We start from the raw sequence: 15,763 nt of genomic DNA, 5'->3' as shown, positions 1-15,763 counted from the left end.
TGTGTCTCTCTGGACAGCTAGTGAAAGACATGGAAATGAAGTGACACCCATGGAGATACAGCAGCCTGCTGGGCTGCCATGTCTCTCTGTCAGTGCCAGCGACGGACGATAGAAAAAGGGAAGAAGCAGTCGATTTGTTCTCCTCTCTCCCTCCCCTCCCTTCTCTCTTTGTCTGGGTTTTATCTGGCCAACGGGGGGCTGCTTGCAGACTGGTGCTGGGTGTCTTTGAAGCCCGAGCAGTACTGTGCTTGTGTGTGTGTGTGTGTGTGTGAGTGTGTGTGTGTGTGTGTGTGTGTGTGTGTGTGTGTGAGCTGGTCTTAATGCTGCAGAGTTCAGTTATCATTCCTCAGCAGGGCCTAGCGATGCCCCCGGGCCATCTCTCTTTCTCTCACACAAACAAGAGAACAGGGGGAACTTCTCCGACACTGGCAGAGAGAGAGAGGGTAAGAGAAAGAGAGGGAGGGAGAGAGAGAGAGAGGGAGGGAGGGAGGCGTGATCACTGAGTAGCCGTGTAGCCAACGATATTCACATTCTGATTGAACCGGCTCATCAAACGGCCCCGGAGCCCCTCAGTCGCTGTCTCTGTTTCATTAAGATTTGTGGAGTAAATGTCAGATGAATCCCTGGAGTCATCTAGTTGTGACTCACACACACACACACACACACACACACACACACACACACACACAAACACACACACAAACGTGTATGCGCATCCACACACAACAAATATCTGAGCAGGCCTCTAGGAGAGCAGCATCAAAGTGCACAAAATATTGTGTTACGCAACACATCAAAGCCTTGGAGATGATCCCTCCTGGTTTCTCCTCTTCCTCTCCCTAACTGACCTGTCTTTCACCAATAGGTGCCGGTGCTGCAGCCCATGGACTTGATGGTCGAGGCTACGGCCAGGCGTGTGTTCAGCAACGCCCACACCTACCACATCAACTCCATCTCTGTCAACTCCGACCTGCAGACGTTCATCTCCACAGACGACCTCCGGGTGAACCTGTGGAACCTGGAGATCACCGACCGCAGCTTCAGTATCCTCTAACTCGGGTCCTGTTATTATTTATATCAGCTAAAGTCAACAGTAGTGGTTTGTCAGTGATTTGGTCTTCACAGTGTGAAGCTGTCTGCTAAATATCCAGGGTAGCTGTTGTTCCTTAGCGCCCGTCCCTCAGACATTGTGGACATCAAGCCGGCCAACATGGAGGAGCTGACGGAGGTGATCACCTCAGCAGAGTTTCATCCTCAGCACTGTCAAACCTTCGCCTACAGCAGCAGCAAGGGCTCAATACGCCTGTGTGACATGAGACAGGCTGCGCTCTGCGACAAACACTGCAAATGTGAGTACCAGCAGAGTGCATCATGGGAAAAATGACAAAGAAAGAAGCCAGTACTTATCTTTATTGATTTCTTTTTTTCTTCTTCTTCTTTCTATGGGACTTGATTCCTCTTTTTGACCAGACATCAAAAAGTGCTATAAACTCAAGAGTTAGCATGATTATTAGAATTTTTTCCACAATTTATTCTCCGTCTGTCATCTAAATGTTGCTTCAAAGCCTTCTCTCTAGCACGCTTCTGCATTAAATTAGCCTCGTTGTGATAAATAGTTAATTGAAATATAATTTGTATTATTTTATTTTCATTTTTTTTCTGGTTATCATCTGGTTTTCATTTTAAGCGCAGGGTCCGCAACACTTGGTGATAACAAAATGAAATTTACTCACTTAATTAACATCACATCATCTCTGAATAATTATTAATAAATGCTGCAATAAAAAAAACTTGAGACATGAAATGTGGTTGCGGTTGCTGATTACAATTTGATGATTTTTCTAAAATATTTTTTTTAATCTTCTCCTGCAGAAATGAATGTGATATTGTAAATATTTTGTTGTGAAAGAACAAGAAAGTACTAACAGATGTAGCCACGTATTTAAACAAAGGACGCTTGTGCACGAGTGTGTGTAGCCATCAGACCCTCCACACTGAGTTGAGTAGTTGTAGTATTTTAAGTTTGATTAGCTTTAAACAAGGGAAGAGTCCTGTAGCTTTGACTTTGTGGACTCGTGACAACATCACAATGACAAAACGGGGAAAACAAAAAGAAATATACACAAAACATGGAAGCAAATCAACGCTCAGTGTTTCTGCTTCAGCTCCACCTTTGTGTTTCCCCCTCTGCTCAATATGCCAGGATTGATAACCCATCAATAATTCTCCCTGTGTGTCTCAAACAATGAATGGCCTTTCCTGAAGCTTAACACGGCACACATACACTTTGGATGAATGAATAATGAATACATTGACATTTTCGCTGGGAAATCAATGGCTTAAGAGCAATCGCATTAGTCCCTCATGGACACACCTTGTTGTTCAATAATGTCGCTCATTTCCTCAGACATATTGATGCGTTCGCTGGACCGTGCGCTAACACGGGCCTGTTGAGTTTCACGTCTATTTGAGGGGCTGAAAAAGGAGAAACGTTTGGGTTTTGGAGTAAAATTTAAGTAGCAGCGTTCACAGCCATGCTCTGATTGTTTGATATTGACATGTGCGTGCCTTTACTTGACAGCTGCTTGCAGTACGCGCACACACACGAAGGCACACACACACACACACTCTTGCAGAGCAGGCAGGTGCTCTCGTTAGCCTCAGGACAGGTCTGTTGATACCGACCTACTGTCTCACTGCATGAACGCGGATGGCTCAGAGCGATGCATAATGCCCTCCCTCCCACACACACACACACAGCCCCTCCTTCTCTTGACATCCACACACACACACACAACTTTGTGAAGCTTCTACCTTCACAACACAAACACACACATTCTACCTGCAAATCTGGGAGGATGGATGGATGGATGGATGGTTAGGGGAGGATTGCCAAAGCGTTGAGCCCCAGGACAGAGAGAGAGGGGGACCAAACAGCCCTCATGCTGACTCCCCTGGGACCCTATTATACAACGGGAGGGAGGGCAGGGACACACACACATGCATATAAACATGCACACACACTCGTACACAAACACTCGTTCACCGACACACACACAAATCCAGCAGGGCTCAAATGGGCCCAACACTTTGACATTGATTTGTTTTTCTTATCCCTCCCTCATCCCCCCATTTTTTCATCTCTCACGCCGCATCCCTTGTTAGACTCCCCATCGGCACATCACAGAAGCTCAGCTGAGGAGGAGGAAGAGGAGGAGGGGAGGGTAGGGGAGGGGGCATATTTGGAAAGATGGAAAGGAGAGAGAGGGGAGGAAGGGTGGGAGGAAAGGAGGAGGAGGAACAATAAGTTGACAGCTAACGATGGAATGCCTGGCTCTTATCCCCAGCGTGCTGGCCTGCACACAGATCAGCAGCTGCCAGAATCAATATGAATCATAACCAATATTTACCCAGCATGCTGACCCATGACTGCCTCCCTAAACACACAGAGAAATAACACTGTGAGGAGATGCAGCTGCTGCAGGAAAACCCCGCATCTAGGCATTGTTGTGGCTCTTACCGTTCACTAATGACGGCCCCCACCAGCCTAAACAAAATCTGTTTTGTTATTTCACACCGTGAATGATTAAAAGACTTGGAGGCGGAAAACATCTCTTTGAAGCGGCGACCTCCTACAGTGTAAAATGTGTTCGCTGTGTCAGAAGATAACCGCTTTTTGTTTTTATTTGCTGTTATAGACTTCGAGGAGCCGGAGGATCCGTCCACTCGCTCCTTCTTCTCTGAAATCATCTCATCCATCTCTGACGTGAAGTTCAGCCACAACGGGCGCTACCTGATGACAAGGGACTACCTCACTGTCAAGGTGTGGGATCTTCAAATGGAGAACAAACCACTAGAGACGTACCAGGTGAGCTTTCTTCCGTCATGCTTTTATGTGCCTGTTGGAAAGCTTGAAGGCTCTAAAGATAATACTCAGCTGGTGGATCAAATCAAAACGTATTGATTTCAGACTAATCACTCAACATAATCCTGTTTCACCGTCACCCTGCCCATCTGTAACTGTGTCATCTCCAGCGATGACCCCAGGAGGGCTTATTGAGCCGACTGTCCGTAAAAAGACAGATAGCAGCGCTGCTGATGCAACCTGAAGGGCAAAACCTCCCACTGTGTGGTCACTGGGGTCAGATTCACACTGTCTTGATCAGGGGAAGCCATCTTAGGGCAGGTCATGATTGATAAGGCCGTCAGCTGGGCTCAAGGGATTCTCCGTCCAATTCCAGCTCCGCCTCCACCTGCTACCTTAGCATCTTAGCTTAGGTCACGAGGTCTGGAGGGATTACCGAAAGTAGAGCATATGGCAGTGCAGCTTATGGTTGTATGACGAACTTCAGATGCTCGGAAAGTGTGACAGTAATCCACCAGCTGGTTCACACTTTCATGTTTTATTTATTTTTCAGGTTCACGACTATTTACGAGGCAAACTTTGTTCTCTGTATGAGAATGACTGCATCTTTGACAAGTTTGAGTGTGTCTGGAATGGATCAGACAGGTAAAGATTTGTTTCTTATTCATCCATGCACCCATCCATGCATCTATCCATGTTGTCTCAATAACCCTTCACTCTGCTCTGCTCCCCCTCAGCGTCATAATGACCGGCTCCTATAACAACTTCTTCCGAATGTTTGACCGGAACACTAAACGTGACGTCACACTGGAGGCGTCCAGGGAGAACAGCAAACCCAGAGCCATTCTCAAGCCTCGCAAGGTACGCACTGCTCATCAGCACAAGTGACCTGCCATCTGGACGTCCTGTGTGTGTTTATGGCAGCTGGATTTGCTGTTTTATGCATCACTAATAGTGAGAAAACGCTTTGGGGCCTCTACTTGGCTTCAAATCCAGATTTCTAAATATCATGATGACTCAGAATGAGCTACAATATGGTTGATTATGACCTGAAATTTCATATCAGAATACCACTGCATAGACCGTATTCACACTCCTCTGACAACAAAGTCAGGGTTGGAAGCTCAAATGTTGTACCGCTGTGTTCAAGGGTGCAAGTCGTGTAAACGTAGGCAATCTGACAAATTGTTGTCATTTCACGGCCTCCTGATTGATCAACTGTAAAGACAGTGGATAGTTTAAGCTAGAGGGACATCGGACCATATTTCAAGGCAAAACAACAGGTTTGATAACCAATTAGCTTCCTTTAGACAACAGCTAACGTTAGCATTCAACCACATGCTAGCTAACATTACTTTTTGATACTGTTTTGATGCGATATGATTAGGAAAGGCGTAAATTAACTCAGAAATATCAACACACATCCTGGAGACATTTGTCTAAACCAGGAAGTGAAATACACAGCATGTAATCAAACGGTAATGTAAGCTAGGCAGTTGTTGAATGCTAACGCCAGCTAACAGGTTATCAAATATGTTGTTTTACCCTAAAATATGGCTGAAAGTGCCTCCAGATGTTCACTATCCATCATCCTATCAGTCGCTGATCAATTGGGAAGCTGTCTAATAATGACAATTTGCCACATTACCTACGTTTATACCACTTGCAACCTGGAACACAGCAACATAATATTATCACATGAATTAAGTTTCCCATCCTGAGCATGATGTTGGAGGAAAATGGCCGCCATGTTAATAAGATCTATTGGCATTCAAAGTCACATAGTAGAGTCACAACAGGCCAGAACAATGGGAAATTAATGTATTGTATTAGCTGTGATAAATAACAATTTACAATAAGAAATATATATATAATGAATATATTTTATGTATATATAATATATATATATACAGATAACTTTTTTTTTTACAAGAAAGTGATTGCTCTCTTTAGAGAAAGTGGGATATTCATTCACGCTAGATATTTTTGCCTCTTTTGTCTTTCTATTGCGTTGTTTTTTTTTTTCACAACTAGATGACACTCAGTAGAGCGCACACGTTCACCAAGGCCCCTTTGATAATATCAAACAGAGATCTGGATTTTTTTTATCATCAAGTTGTGCTCACATAATGATACCAGCCACCTTAATACATCTGAATTTTTTCACCAAGACCCATGCATTGTTCCCTGAGAAATTCATTAAAATGTTAAAAACGTCCTATCTGGCAGTGTTAGTGAGAAAGTGAGAAACAATTCGGGGACTGGCACCAAAAGTGAATGGGTTCTATTCTGGGCTCAGACCCATCCTCCATCCAAGTTTTGTGTAAATCCGTTTAGTAGTTATTGTGTAATCCTGCTCACAAACCAACAAACGGACACGGACACACTTCCTTGGCTGAGGTTATAAGTAGAATAGATGGCTCGATAAACATGAGCAAAGCAAACTAAGGCCAAATGATCGTTAAAGCTGCACAAATCAATATTTTCACATGACCAATGAGTCAAATTACTACCTTTATTGTGAAAGGAGTACCTCAAAATAGTGAATCCATAGATAATTACCACCTGGTTTTGATGTTTCTTTCAGCTCTCTGGGGCGTTTTCATCTTTCAGCTCATTGTTTTTTGTTTCTGGTTCACTCTCACCACTCTGACAAACCTCAAAAAAAAAAAGAAGAAAGAAATGCTCTGATAAACTAGTTGTAAGGTACCTGCTCAGCAACAAACAGCAGACAAACAAATGTAATAAGTGGCTGGTGCATTTAGCAGCTAAAGGCAAAACTAATAGTGATCAAACAGAGCTAAGAAGACAGTGTATATCACACTAACTCATTGGGTGGTCAGAAACACGACTCAAATTAATGCTAATGTTGCTTCGTGTCTCCTGGATCTGTAAATTGGCAGCTGTTTGCTAACACATTCGTCAACTTTATGATTCAGTATATGTCAGTTTGTGTTTGACAGCTTGTTCTGGTCCTGTTCTAGCAAACTAATGCTTTAAAAACTGTTAATATATCTTAACTGCTCTTCATCCCTTCTGCCACCCTCCAGGTGTGTGTAGGTGGGAAGCGTCGTAAGGATGAGATCAGCGTAGACAGCCTGGACTTCAGCAAAAAGATCCTTCACACTACGTGGCACCCACATGAGAACATCATCGCTGTAGCGGCCACCAACAACCTCTACATCTTTCAAGACAAGGTCAACTAACGGGCGGTCTGCCCCCTGCTGACCCCCCACACACGAGGGTCTGGGTTGGAGAAAGAGCGAGATGGAGCCCTTATCTACATCCTTCTCCTCCTCCCCCTGTGTCTTGTTGCTGCCGGTCTTGAATTTCGCTGCAGAGATGAATATCCAGTGACTCAACTTTGGGAAGTGATACAACCTGGATACAATTTGAGGAAAAAAAGCTCCTCAAAAAATCAAGGATGGACTTTCATTCTTCAATTTGACTTCTCATTTAATTTATTTAGCCATGCGGACACCTGGAGAAGAAGTAAATCCTGTGCATTTATGCAACAAGAGGATTGCTGCATGAGTACCATGATGTAGCAGCCCTCTGCACCCTGAAGAAAAGGGGCACACTGAACATAAAGTAGAGCACACAGACAGAAACTTAGCTTACATGATGGTGGCTCATTGTCATGTAGCAACAGTGCCCCCTCTCTTTCAATCTGCTCATGCTACAGTGCATGTGATCGACCCCGTGGCCTCTAACTGAGGCAGAGTCTCGGACTGTGCAGAGTTCCTACAAATGAGGAAGAGACTGTTAATCTGTGACCCCACAAACTGAGAGTTTTCTCTGCCTGTGACACAACGTGGTCAGTCTTTCTAGTACCAATTGTGTGTCTCCCCACCTGGTGAGACTGCTGTAGTCTGTAATATGTGAATGAAGCCCTTCCAGGCTGTGTCAATGGTTTTATTTAATGCTGTTGTTTTATTGAGTCCTTCTCTCGGTCGATGAGTCTGTTTAGAAGCTGTGGTGCCTTCTTTTGGTATGTGGGGGTTTGATGTAGTGGGAGCGGGAGGGAGGGGGGGGAGGGGACTGAGTACAAGGCAGGAGTGTGAATGTTTCAAATGAAATGTTAACTTAGGAAATTTTCTTTTATTTCTTTTCTTTTCTTTTCTCTCTTTCTCTTAAAGACAAAAACAAAAAAATGCTCCACTGAGGTCCCGAAGTGGGAAAAAGTGCTTGAAGCAGTGTAGTCCAAAAGTACAGTATAGCACCGGCTACATGCTTGTGAGTTCAGGGGAGGACGCTGTGATATGTACAAAGTAATTGTTGCTCTGATCACATTGCAGTCAGTCTGATGTCATCAGTTTGCAAGAGACACGACAAAGCCACATACATTGTTTTTTTTTCTGTTTTGGAAGCAAATCTGACCTCCTCACCCCATTCTTTACCTTATTTGCATCGTCCTGAAAATGATCTGTAGATGGTAGAAGCGTAAACGTATCATGTTGAATTTATTGAACTTAAACTTGAGATTTTTTTGGCGTAACCTAATGCTAGCGTAGCTCCTTTTGCATGCGTCGGATCTGATTCTGACGAAATCGACAGCCTGCACATAGATATTCGAGCATCTACAGATCATCTGAGGCGCTATGCAAGTAAAAGCAAAAGTAGCCCGTTTAGAAATGTTTGATTTGAGATCGCTGCCGTTCCTGTCCGTGTTCGTGGTAACATTGAACAGTAGCAGGTCGCGTTTCAGCGCTCGTCTCAGATTTCTTTTAAGAGCCAACTCCCATTAAGGAAAGCAGTCAAAGGTCTAAATGAACTCTGTGAAATCAGGGAATTATTAAGTGTGGTTCTGTTAAACAGTAATGTCTTCTAAACAACCTCCTTTGTGACACTAATTGAAACAAAAAAAAAACCTTTTATAGCTCAGAATGTATTGAAATGCAATTAATTTACCATGCAGTCTTTATGCTTACTGGACTTTCTTTGAATAAAAAAAATAAAGATGTGCAAGTTGAACGCCTACATTGTTGCATCTTCTTTGTTCACGCTGCTGACTCAAAGTGAATGTTAATCAAGTGATTCATGTCCTGACTGTGGTCAGTCCTGCTTGTGGTGCAAGGACGCCCTCTTGTGGATGAAGACTGACACATGTAAAGGAAGTCTTGCAAAAAAAAAAAAACGGGAAGAAAAAAGGGAGGAAACATGATTTTCATCAACTGGACACAGTTGGTGGTTGATTTCAAATTAGTCCCTGCCAAAATTTTCTTAATTTCTTTTCACTTTTCATGTTTATTCATATCATCGTAATTAACCGTGAGAGTAGAAATCAGGCTTCCAGATGAGGGTTGCTGTCCGACACTAACAGCTCAGACAACACAGGATGGATTGCTGATGGATGCTTCATGTCGTGTTCTGTTTCTAACAAACTCTTCGATGTCTTTGCCGTAAAAACAGATTCGTGCATCAGTCTCTAAGAACACCTCACTCTAATGACCACTCATTTACATTTACACAAATTAGAACGCCGATACATTCATCTATCATACTGTGCACATTATGCAGAGTTTTTCTAATTGGCCCCATGAGGCTGTAGTCGACGCACATTTTGTCAGCTGGGGACAGCAGCTGTCAATCAAAAAGCATCTTTATAACCAGCTGCAGAAGCTGAATCACTGTGTCTCAGGATAAGCCCGGGGACAGACAGGAGCTCCACTGTGATCATCGGTCGTCAATCGATACCTTCTCTGATACGATCATTCTTTTGTGTTTAGATTCAGATATAACAAATCTTTCTTTTTTAGTTTTTGGAGATCTTACACCCAGATCCTTTTTCCTTCTCCTGGCTGCCTTTTTCTGATCCTTTCTTTTCGGGAAAGATGGACAAGTTGAGTGTGAACAACGCGACAGTGGTGAACAGCTCCTTAGACAACTGGTCATTTAATGACCATGGCTCATACCAACACCTGGACCCTGGGGAGCTGAGGGTCCTGGTGCCGGCTATTCTGGGAATCATCTGCGTCCTGGGTGTGGCTTGTAATCTCACTGCGATGGTCATCTTGTTCTCCAACGCTCATAGGGGCAAACTATCTGTCATCAATTCCCTCATCTTCAACCTGATGTTTGCTGACGGACTGGTGCTGATGTTCACGGTGCCTTTCAGGGCTGCCTCCTACTCCAAAGCCAGCTGGAACCTGGGCTGGGTGGTCTGTAAGACAGCCGACTGGTTCCTCCAGTCCTGTATGGCTGCAAAGAGCTTCACAGTGGCTGTCATGGCCAAAGCTTGCTACCGCCACGTGTCCAACCCCACCAAGCAGGTGAGCATCCACCTGGGCTCCATCCTGGTGGTGTTCTTCTTCATCTGGCTGTCCGCCTGCTCGGTCACGATCCCTCAGTGGCTGTTTGCTCGGCTGCAGAGAGGGATCCGCGGGCTGGTGTGTGTGCTGATCGTTCCTGCTGAAGCCAAGGATTTCATGTCTGTGTACGTCAAAGCATACCCCCTGGGGGTCTACTGTGCACCTCTCAGCTTTGCCCTGATGTATTTCTGGAAGGCTTACGGCCAGTGCCAGCGCCGCTCCAGTAAGACTCAGAACCTGCGCACACAGATCCGATCCAGGAGAATCACCTTGATGCTGTTCAGCCTGACCGTGGCCATGGCTATTCTCTGGCTTCCACAGTGGGTTGTGTGGGTTTGGGAGCGTCACATAGCAGAGAAGGAAAGTCAAGGAGCCAAGCCCCTCGTCTCCTCGCTTCCCCTTTTTCTAAGCCTCTCTGCTCAGCTGCTCACCTTCTCTCTGTCTCTGGTGAACCCTCTCATCGTCCTGTCTCTCTCCGAGGAGTTCAGAGAGGGCTACAGGGGGCTGTGGAGGCGCCTCACCCTGCGCAAACAACCTCCCTCGAGGCCAAAACCCGGACCCCACAACCCCACGACTCTCCGGTCGCCTTGCCCCAGACCGGAGACTTCCGGCCAGCTGCAGGGGGAGAGGAGCCCTAGATCAAGCTCCAGCCAGGATCCCAGAGGAGAGGCTCAGCCCCAGCCGGAGCAGGGAGGAGGAGGGAGAGACGTAGACACAGTGAGCCTCAAAGATGGGATTGTCTTGCCTGATGTGGAGCAATTCTGGCACGAGAGGGAGAGTGGATCGCACATGGAGGAGAATGATCCTGTGCCCTGGGAGCACCAGAGCAAAGAGGAGAAAAAATAACAACCACCCTCAAGATGATCTTATACACCATTTTCAGACAGGCTGAGTGCTCAACTGTAAATCATTTGTATTCTGTCAGCTGTGTTCATGATGTTATTCAAAGGTAAGAAGTACGATCAGTGTGGAATATGAGTGTGGACTATAGAGCAGGATCATCTGTATATATGGTAATCATCACATAATGTGGTCTTATTGTCGTGTAATGAGGAAGAACTAGATCATAATTAGAGTAAGATGACTGGGTAGACAGAGTACTGTAGATATTTTCAGTATGATGTGGTTAACATTGTAAGTCACAGTTTTCTTGAAGTATCTGGCCATGATACTGCTCTTTAATTAAAGTTGCTGCAGAAAAATATGAGAATCTTAATTTGATATCCTAACTTGGGGTAGATGTTAAAACCGTGAATGTATTTTGCCTTTGGATAATGAAAGTGTTTGTGTTCCCTGTGCTCTTTCTGTGAGACCAGTGTTTACAATAAAGACAATTCTAACAAATGTAGCCTGTATGTGATAAAACTTGTCTATGTGGTGTCAAAAATGTGAAAGATTAAGTGAAATATACACAAACAACTGCAGTGTGGCTTTCGGCTCAGTCACGAATGTTTCCGTCATTGGTTAGATGAGTGACACACACACATGCGCAAACACACACATGTACAGTGGAGTCTTAATAGGACGGATCAGACATCAGCGGATGATCTCCCGCTGACATCGGGTCATTAAATATATTTTCATCCATTAGAATTGCCATGGGTTCTAATTAGAGGTAAACAGCTTTGGTGTGAACTCAGATGGAGGCGTTTCAGTGGGAGTCTCATAAGGAATTCTCTCTGCATTGATCTGAATACACACGATAGGTCAAAACCTCAAGGTAAGAGGGATAAACAACATGAGGAAACTGTGCCTGAGATGATCTGCCATCGATCTGTCTGTCTGATGTAACAGCAACCCGACTGTGCTGAACATTAAAGCCATGTGAAAATAATGTGACTTTTTACTTGTTACTCTAATGATGTAAACTAATCTAACATGGGTTATCGTTTATAAAGTTAGCATAAGAACAGGAATCTAATCTAATCTAATCTAATCTAATTCAGAAGAGAGCAGAAGAAAATTTAGTCACCACAGTTACCTTACACCTTTCTTTGCCCCCCCGCCTCCTCTTTATGACATTTTCCTCTCATTAATCATTTATGTTGACCTTTTATTGCCAGAGGCAAGTACCTCAATCAGAGCAACACTCACTTAACTATATAACCCACCATCAGTCCCCGAGGTATTGACCCGGCCAGAAACACTGCGGGGAAACAGCTATGAACTCATTTTTGGACTGAAATTGTAACCTTCACTACATAAACAGAGGCATTATTGAAGAGTTAAACAGTGACTGTTAACATAGTTTTCTTTAAATACATTATGGGACCACTATTTCCAGTTGTTACTGTTTGACCCCTCTGGCCCAGGCATTAACTCTGGTAAATGAGGCGGTAAATCTGCAGTTGTAAGGTTTTTATCTCATTTCAGTAGAAAGGCCTGAAGCCTCGAATCACTGGCAGGCAACTGGTTCAATCCAGGGCCGAACATCTTCTATTTAAAACACAGTGAATGGTGTTTAAAGCTCCTACATAAATTTGGAAACACCAGCCCAAGTGTTTTCCCAGATAAGACCAGGAATGTGTCAGGGCTGACTGACTGACATCTCCCTGCTCATTCGCAGCACTGTGGGATTAACGCCACATACTACTTATATACAGTACCAACTACATACTGATTATCATCGCATACTGTAAAGCATAGGGATGGGACAAGAAAAGATTTTATAGCGATAAACACTCGATACTCACGACTCACAAATTTCCTGGTTTATTCTGAATTGCCACAAGGGGCATACAATCATTTCTTTTTGTTTCTTATCATGTTAAATAAAGTGATTCCAGTGTGTTTTGGTGCCATTTTGACAGATTAAGCATATTTTGATGATTACTTTGGCCACAGCATTTTTATTTTAATTAGAATAAGAACAGGAAAACAGTATACAAGATTAGTATACAAGGAACAGCAACGAAAACAGAATAGCCAGGGGTTTGTTTGTTACATTACACAACAATATTCAGAGAAATAAATATGTTAAGGGTTGCAATAGGCTTTTGTTTTTAGATTTAAAGATTAGTTTTATATATTTTTAGACAAAAAAGGGAAATAACAAAATTAGTATTTTACTACTAAATTTGTATTTATTGGCAGAAGAATAAATACATTTATTTAAAAAAATGTATCTTCTTTTGTTTGTTTTCTTGGAAAACACAATATCACATTCTACCACAATAAAGGCAAGTGGTCTCATCTATTTCCTCTGTACAGTGCAACATGGTGGATAATGGTGTGCATACTGACTGTTTTGAATACACTTGATTTTGTCACTTTTCAAGTGTGAGCAAAGATTTTTAAAGCCCCTACACATCTATGTTACACTTATTGAGCCTGATCATGAGACATTGACATCTTCTTCCTCACATTCCTCATACTTCAGTTGCACATGTACAGGCAGGAAAACCTACATACTGGCTGTGTCCTAAATAATTCAATCACTCACTCATTATTACCTCCATAAATATACATAAATACAGTATTGATTATAAATCAGCAGTCAACATGGTTTGATACAGAGACACTGGCAGGTGTAGTGTCATATAAATCCAGCAAAGGCACTGCTATGGACACTACATTTCACCTTCATTACATAAAAGGTGCAAAATGTAATATGTTTTTTTTTTAAAGCATTAAAAAATTAACTTAAATTATCAACAAAATCTGAAGAAACAACAGTGACATTATGTCACAGACATCTTTGAACCGTGTTCAGAAATATCTAATGAAGTTAGCATGCTAACTAGCTAGCCCAGGCCTGAAAACCTCTCGGTGCTCCAGAGGTCCTGTGTTAGCAGCGTTAAACATCTCCCACAAAATACTCTCCAGGAAATCTGGCTAGCTGCACGGCTAACTGAGCTGAGAAGCTAACAGTAGCTACAGTCATTTATGTACAAATAAAATACAGTAAACAGCAGTGACTCTGGTGATATGCTGCCTTGTTGGGACTATAAATTTAACAGGTGGCCAGTTCTTACACATCGCACCTTTTCACAGCACCATACAATGCACACATCTTACACTCAGAGCTCAGACACTCTAAAACAACGGTGCATTTATGGAAAGTAAACTGCAAACCGGGACTGATTTCAGATACATTCATTAGGCGATGTAGCTTTGTGAGCTCATATAACTCTCAGCATGACAAGCTGAGTGTAATCAGCAGAATCACTGTAAACATCCGTGCAGGTGTGCTGGGTGACGAGGCATTTTTCCTGCTTGACCTCGTTAGGTCAACGTGTGACTAACGACTTTCTGCATCAGAGGCAAGTTGCAGCACCTTGTTTCACAAGCTGCTGCTGCCTACAGCCCTTAAAACAAACCAACAACTTACTAAAGATGCACAATGTGCAATAATGAAGAGATGATAATGGAGTTCAGGTAAGAAGTGATTGATTGAGAGAAAATTGGTGACAAATTTGAGTATGATAATTCACATTACAAGTGGAAAAACAACTCAGGCTTAATTGGGTCATTACACAAGGCAGGGGAGCGTTCAGCAGGTGAGATCCTCTCTTTACTGCCCTCCTGGCTGCGCCCCCTCCTGCTGTGAGGGGAGGCGGGGGTGTCACCCCGGCGTTTTATCCCTCAGCCAATCATCATCTCTAATAAATGAAACTCCACAGGAAGTGACATACTAGCGAACACTAATTATGCTCAGCAGGAGAGGCTGCAATTAAGCCACATGTTAAAACCTTTGGCTGCCAGTACTGCGTCTCCCTCTGAGGCACAGCTACCTTCGCCTCCCTTTGGTCCTGTGGAAGATCATCTGGATCTTCAGTCCGCAGAGAGTCAGCCAGGGGTGTGTGTGAGTGTGAGTGTGAGTGTGTGTGTGTGGTTATTTTTGTGTTTGGGGAAGGTTGGTTCAGGGGGTCTGACCTTGGTATTTAGCAGTCTTTTGATTAGAATAAATCAGATAGCTTTCATCTCAGTGAAGGATGTGGAGAACTAAAGGGCAGGCACCTTTCAGCATTTCCAGCAGTGCTAAGAGGGGGTGTCATTTAAACCTATACACTATCGATTCATAACTTTCAAAAGCAGAGGGATGTGAATTGACATCAAAGGCCTCCTCTAAAAACCCAAGATGGCGTCCTCAAGAAACCAGAAAATATTCACATTTAAGAAGATGGAACCAGAGAGTTTTGATTTATTCTTAAAAAACACTCAAAATGATCAAAACAGTTTGTTGATACAATATTCTACTATTAATAGACTGATTAATTATCATTGCAGCTCTGAAAGGAGGTGATGGCATAAATCACATTGTCTGAGTGGGGAGAATAACCTGATCATCAACACATGTTCACCACATTATCTGTCTTAAATGTTCCACTCAGTGTGGCTCATGACTTGTCCAGCAGGTGCAGTTAAGATCATTTAAAGCTGATCTATAAATTGATGGTTGGATCGACAATGGAATAAAATGACCACATATAGTGTGCGGCTTGTGGTGATGAACCCACAGAGAACTAGAATGGCACTCAGTAGAGTGCATACCTCCGCCAAGGCCGAACAGTCCCCTTTAATTTAATCAAGCTTAATCCAAATCAAAAAAGGCAGTCAGATTTTTATGTGGAGCCACATCAAATGG

At 43.4% G+C, this 15,763-nt stretch overlaps 2 protein-coding genes across 3 annotated transcripts in view; both read left to right on the top strand.

Moving 5' to 3' along the window:
* Window positions 1–8,845, top strand: part of ppp2r2ba (protein phosphatase 2, regulatory subunit B, beta a) — a 49,795-nt gene extending 40,950 nt beyond the window's left edge. For both annotated transcript variants that reach the window (XM_084353033.1, XM_084353034.1), the window contains exons 5-10: window positions 866–1,043; window positions 1,185–1,349; window positions 3,699–3,868; window positions 4,419–4,510; window positions 4,603–4,726; window positions 6,916–8,845. In XM_084353033.1, the coding sequence (XP_084209159.1) occupies window positions 866–1,043; window positions 1,185–1,349; window positions 3,699–3,868; window positions 4,419–4,510; window positions 4,603–4,726; window positions 6,916–7,071 (885 nt within the window). In that variant the 3' untranslated portion in view covers window positions 7,072–8,845. The remainder of the gene's footprint in view (window positions 1–865; window positions 1,044–1,184; window positions 1,350–3,698; window positions 3,869–4,418; window positions 4,511–4,602; window positions 4,727–6,915) is intronic.
* Window positions 8,846–9,682: 837 nt separating this feature from the next.
* On the top strand, window positions 9,683–11,253 carry gpr151 (G protein-coupled receptor 151). The gene has a single exon (XM_084352995.1). It carries the CDS (start codon window positions 9,700–9,702, stop codon window positions 11,020–11,022), a length of 1,323 nt encoding a protein of 440 aa, XP_084209121.1. The 5' UTR covers window positions 9,683–9,699; the 3' UTR covers window positions 11,023–11,253.
* The last annotated feature ends 4,510 nt before the right edge of the window (window positions 11,254–15,763 follow it).

The sequence above is a fragment of the Pagrus pagrus genome, assembly GCF_965226575.1.
Source record: "Pagrus pagrus genome assembly, chromosome: 5".
Classification (NCBI taxonomy): Eukaryota; Metazoa; Chordata; class Actinopteri; order Spariformes; family Sparidae; genus Pagrus; species Pagrus pagrus.
Note: the sequence above shows the minus strand (reverse complement) of the source record. Positions and strands in the feature narration are given on the sequence as shown.